We start from the raw sequence: 5,880 nt of genomic DNA on the forward strand, positions 1-5,880 counted from the left end.
TGTGTTAATAATAAAAGTTTGGTCTCACGTGTGTCATGTATTCATTTTAATGTTTGATTTCATATTCAAATGCCCTTTATGCTTCAAATTTTTTTCATTTTTTAGCCTTTTACATTTGATTTAGTTTTTTTGTTTGGTCATTCACGAAAATGAAATTTTAAAACATAAAATGTCACACATAAAACTAAACCGAATATAAAGAGTTAAAATGGAAATTTTGAAACATAAATGGCTAAATTGAAAACAAATCAAATATGAAGGGCTAAAATAAAAATTTGAAACGTAAAGAGTCAAAATGAAAATAACCCTAAACTTTAAGAACCAAAAGTACACTTAGTCTTAAAATATTTTATATTGTTCCCATTTTTTTTTTTTTTGTTATTTTTTTCTCAGAAGTTTTATTTTATATTTTTATAAATCATATATCAATTGTAGCACCAAGTGGAGAGGAGAGATTCCAACCTTGATTCCTCTCAAGAGTGTTACCATGCTTAAACACCTTTATAAAGTATATTTTCATGCAAATCGTCTTACTTTTTTAACTTTTTATTAATAATCAATTAATCATGTAATCATGTAATTTTAAGCAATAAAAGTAACGAAAATAGTATGTAACTATGGATAAAGCAGTTTTTTTCTCTAGTGGATATGGTATCTAATATCCAGTTCTCAATTTTCTTTTATAATTTTTCAGAATATGGACGTGTGGATTGTGGTGGTGATTGGTTGAGAGGCTCTTAAGAAAAACAACCACCACTCGTTCCAGTCTACCAAAAACAAACAGCCAAATCCACTCACTTCTACCTCCCTTTCCACACACACACACAAAGAGAATCAAAATGGAAAAAAGAAAGAAATCCAATTCAAAATGTACAGTCTTCCATTCCTATTCCACCACCTAACCCTTCACCAAACTCCATGGCCAAGAATCTACCTGAATAATAAAACCTTCCATAAAATTCCACTCTCTCATCCACTTATCTTTTGAGAAATGACTCCCTCTTATTGCTTATCTTCAACTAGAAACACTACTACATCTGGAGGAGCAGCATTCTTTCTGCATAATTCTCATCTCTACCTTCCCAAACATCGGTCTCTCTTGGTTCCCAATCATGAAACCCAACTCCCCAAGAGGGAGACTTTATTTCTCAAGCCTCAAGTACTATCACCCAAGTCTTGTTTTCCCACCTTGAGGCTAAAAAACTCTAAATTCATACACCCTTTTGCAAGCATATCGTCTTTTGCTGAAGCTGAAGGAGAAGAAGAACAAAAAGAAGAAATCAAAGTTAATGAACATCGTCATGAAGTTGAGAAAAGTGAAAAGGAAGATGAGGAATACTTGCCCGGAATGGCTCAGGCCTTTCATATATCTTCAAGCACTGCTTCTGCTATAGGTATATGCATAGCATTTATGGCTCTAAGTCTTCCACTGTTCATGAAGTCTTTGGGGCAGGGTTTGTCCCTGAAGACCAAGCTGTTATCCTATGTAACCCTGCTATCTGGGTTTTACATGGCTTGGAACATTGGAGCCAATGATGTGGCCAATGCTATGGGGACCTCGGTGGGTTCAGGGGCGTTGACACTTCGGCAGGCTGTGTTGACAGCTGCGGTGTTGGAGTTCTCTGGGGCATTGTCGATGGGCACACATGTGACAAGTACAATGCAGAAAGGTATTCTTGTTGCTACTATGTTTCAAGGAAAGGATACTCTACTTTTCGCTGGCTTGCTGTCTTCTTTGGCTGCTGCTGGTACTTGGTTACAGGTACATCGATATAATTGTGGTTTTTAAAGTATGTTACTATGTTTTGCAATTTAGTTTTGAAGTTCTGTTGGTTGGTAATTACTTTCTTTCTGGGATGATACATGGCTATCACCAACCAAACATGGCAATGGAAATTAAGTTAATCCAATGCTTATCACCAACCAAACATGGCAATGGAAATTAAGTTAATCCAATGCTATATTTTCAGGCTATAAATACTTATAAACGATTATGGGAGTCTAATGTCTACAGTATATGATTGTAAACACATAACTACATTGAATTTAATTTTTATTGGAAATGTAGTACTTTTCATGTTTCATTGGTCAATGCAACTATATTTGAATTTAACTGAAAAATCTAATGTATGAACCTAAATTTTATCCTAGTAATCAGATTATATTTGTCGAAATCATTGATAGTGCTTGCAATCGTGCAGTCATGCTATATCATATTAGTATCTTGTTCAAATAAGTATGATATATGGTATTAGGTGGTTGAAATTCTATCGTATATTAGTATTTTGTTCATTACAATTCCCTGGATTGTTGTTGTTTATGTTAATCGTTAGATGCTTATTAACAGTTTGGTTAGGTTGATTCTGTCTTTGGCCATTTCGTTTGCTCTTAACTTAATGGAACTAATCACTCAACGAGACAGAAAGTGAATATAATAATATAATATCAATAAGTCTTTGTGGATATGGCACAGATCTAAATGGGGACAAAAGCTATGCGTGACTAAGAACATTTTGTAATAAAAAAACTGTTCTCTATGGGATTAAACACAGTAGTTGAATACTAGGAATCCGTTTCTATTTATGTGTGCGCACAGGAGTTTATTATACTGAAGGTAGAATGTGGTGCTAGTCTTCCAGCTATGTCTGAAATTCCTTAAATGAGCATTTGCTTTCAATTTCCATATATAAATATATAAAAAAAATGTATCTACCTTCAAAGATATTTGGATCTTAAGAATATAAAGTTTCTTTAGTAACAGACTAAAATAGTTTACAATTTCTTTCGTCTGAGGGCATTGCATTTATTTTTAGTGTACTATTTATAGGCAAAGACCATAGAAAGAAGCATCCTGATACTAAGATGCATTTTTCTTCCCTTGAAATCATCAGCATGAAAAATTCCTTGAGATCTACATCTGAAGATAGACGGGAATAACAATGAAATTTGGTTAAATGATCTAAACAAGTTGCTTAGTACAGCTTGTTTTTCTTAGCAAGATATGTCCCTATTCAAAATTTTTCCAAGAGTACTAGGAGTTTCATAATCTCATCGTGGCCTTGCAAGTCACTATTTTGGATATGATTGCATGTATGATATCTCCAAAGCTGCATGTATGATATCTCCAAAGCTGCATGTATGATATCTTTAAGAAATGGAGAAAAAAGAAAATATATCTTTTAACTTTATGAAATAGAATATAATTTTCAACATTCAACACTGGCATTTGTACCAGAGACTACGGCTTTGAATAACATTCTACTAAATTCTTGATTAAACTTGTATTTCCTTTCTATAGTTCCTTTTCCATAGAATATCCAGAACTAATGGTACCGAAGGAGGATGAATATCCTAAAATTTCATGATAAATAGTTATTGGAACTGCAATAATAGTCAATCGCTTCCTGACTCACAAAACATTCAAAAATTTGTACATTTCAGCATTACTCACTAGATCAACATAGAGACTTCTCTAAATTAGAAAATTTACTCTTAGGTGTACTTGCTTGTCAGGTCACATGGGATATGCTAGATACGGCTTCTCTTTAGTTTTACAGTTGAACTATAGTCTTTGATTTATAATTATTTATCGGGTGTTATGCAGGTTGCATCATATTACGGATGGCCGGTCTCAACCACGCATTGTATAGTAGGATCGATGGTCGGATTTGGACTTGCATATGGAGGAGTTGGTGCCGTTTTCTGGAGTTCACTGGCAAGGGTGATTTCTTCATGGGTGATCTCACCGATAATGGGAGCACTGGTGTCATTTCTTGTCTACAAATGCATCCGTAGGGTATGTTCTCAATCTCTGGGACTTTAATAATAAGAAAGCTCACAGCCTTACATCCTATGTGGATTTACCTTGACTAACCTGCTTACAGCGCTTTTGTAAGGCAGCATAAATCCTGCTCCTTAGTTTGCTGACTTTGAAACCTTGAGTCATTTTAGGCATTGTATGGAGATACTTTGTCAACAACAAAAAAATTATATATCAAATGACAAGAGGCTTGAATCTTAAGACTCCTAAAAAAAATCATAATCCATAAGCATTGTGGGTGACTTGTTGTACCTTATGCTTCCTCGTTATTACTTTCAACAAGCGGCACAAGCCAAACATAAAGAAGCTACTGCTTAATCATAAAGTATGTATAAGCAGCTATTAGCTTTCATTGAAACATGAGTAATTGACAAATGGCCTGTTTGGATGTTTAAAAAAGGAGGGGGAGTAGAGTAGAGGGAAGGGGAGTAATTCAATTACCTTATTTGGGAGTTTTTTAAGGAAGGAGGGGGAGGGGTTTGGAAGGGTTTGAAGGGGTTTCAACTACCTCCAACCCCCTCATTTTTAATTCCCCCAAATTGAAGAGATTTGGAGGGAGAGTAGAGCACATAAAATTATTGATAAAGTAAATTACCTAATTTACCCTTATTATATTTATAAAATTACAATGTTAAAAACAAGAGAAAGGGCTAATTACTCCCTTCCCCCTTACTAATTATAAAAACATCCAAACAAGGTAGAGGGTAATCATTTTCCTCTACTCTCCTCCCCACTACTCCCCTCCCCTCTACTCCCCTCTACTCTCCTCCCTCTCTAAACTCCCAAACAGGCCAAAAATGATTACATTCTTACAATCCTAATTTCTTTTCCAGTTTGTGTACAGTGCTCCAAATCCAGGACAAGCTGCAGCTGCAGCTGCACCAGTTGCTGTGTTTGCTGGTGTAACTGGAATCTCTTTTGCAGCCTTCCCGCTTAGCAAGAGCTTGCCTTTGGCAACGACTCAGGCTTTAGCCTTCGGAACTGCTGGGGCAGTCCTTGTAAACAGGATTATCCGAAAACAGCTAGGCCATCTCCTTCTTCAGCCAACTACATCACTAGCAGAGCCAAAAGAGGGAACCGTCCCCAGCAAAAATATAGGGTTTCTCTCTGATATTGCAGGTCCAAAGGGTACCCAGCTAGAGATAGTATATGGGGTCTTTGGGTACATGCAGATACTATCAGCCTGCTTCATGTCATTTGCCCATGGAGGAAATGATGTCTCCAATGCAATAGGTCCTCTGGCTGCTGCATTATCCATACTTCAAGGAGGTGCCAGTGGAACTGAGATTGTTATTCCACTAGATGTTCTTGCATGGGGAGGATTTGGTATTGTTGCAGGGCTTGCAATGTGGGGGTATAGAGTGATTGCAACAATTGGGAAGAAAATAACAGAACTCACACCAACTAGGGGATTTGCAGCGGAGTTTGCTGCAGCCTCTGTGGTTCTATTTGCATCAAAGCTGGGACTACCCATCTCAGCAACCCATACTCTAGTGGGTGCAGTCATGGGGGTGGGGTTTGCAAGAGGACTTAACAGTGTTAGAACGGAAACAGTGAGAGAGATTGTGGTTTCTTGGGCTGTGACAATTCCAGTTGGTGCTACTCTTTCTGTTCTCTATACATGGATCTTGACCAAGCTTTTGTCTTATATTTTGTGAGTGTACATTCAAAAGATTTTAAGCTACCTGTGTGATTAATTAAATTACAAAAACTTTTTTTTCCCAGTGATTTGTAGAATAATGTCCTTGTCTGAGCTAACATGCTTTCCTCCATATGGAAGTCAAGTGTCGCTATTTATTTGGAACTGAGCAACAAATTTGGTTTTCTTGCATAATGAGTTCAAAAACCGTTTTTAATATCCTACACTGTGTGATATACCTATATATCGAGCACCTCTTAAAGGACCACATATATATATATATATATATATAGACAAAGTTTAGCTACAAAATTGATTGTAGCCTAAGGCTACAACCTTATTCAATAAAATAAACATTATTATGTATTTTGAAAATCTTACCGTTAGATTACATGTTATTTACACTCTTGATACACATATC

General features: G+C 36.1%; 1 protein-coding gene across 1 annotated transcript; it reads left to right on the forward strand.

The window, feature by feature from the left end:
* Positions 1–733: 733 nt before the first annotated feature.
* Positions 734–5,544, forward strand: LOC142626885 (inorganic phosphate transporter 2-1, chloroplastic). Its single transcript, XM_075800591.1, has 3 exons — positions 734–1,762; positions 3,605–3,796; positions 4,654–5,544. The coding sequence occupies exons 1-3, from the start codon at positions 992–994 to the stop codon at positions 5,476–5,478; spliced, it is 1,788 nt and encodes a 595-aa protein (XP_075656706.1). The 5' UTR covers positions 734–991; the 3' UTR covers positions 5,479–5,544.
* Positions 5,545–5,880: the final 336 nt, after the last annotated feature.

The sequence above is a fragment of the Castanea sativa genome, chromosome 3, assembly GCF_040712315.1.
Source record: "Castanea sativa cultivar Marrone di Chiusa Pesio chromosome 3, ASM4071231v1".
In the NCBI taxonomy this organism is placed as follows: Eukaryota; Viridiplantae; Streptophyta; class Magnoliopsida; order Fagales; family Fagaceae; genus Castanea; species Castanea sativa.

Excerpts from the sequence above, each read along its gene's own strand:
- LOC142626885 (XM_075800591.1), top strand. The coding sequence starts at position 992 with ATGACTCCCTCTTATTGCTTATCTTCAACTAGAAACACTACTACATCT. Across the intron at positions 1,763-3,604 it reads CTGCTGGTACTTGGTTACAG|GTTGCATCATATTACGGATG; the intron begins GTACATCGATAT and ends GGTGTTATGCAG. Across the intron at positions 3,797-4,653 it reads TCTACAAATGCATCCGTAGG|TTTGTGTACAGTGCTCCAAA; the intron begins GTATGTTCTCAA and ends TTTCTTTTCCAG.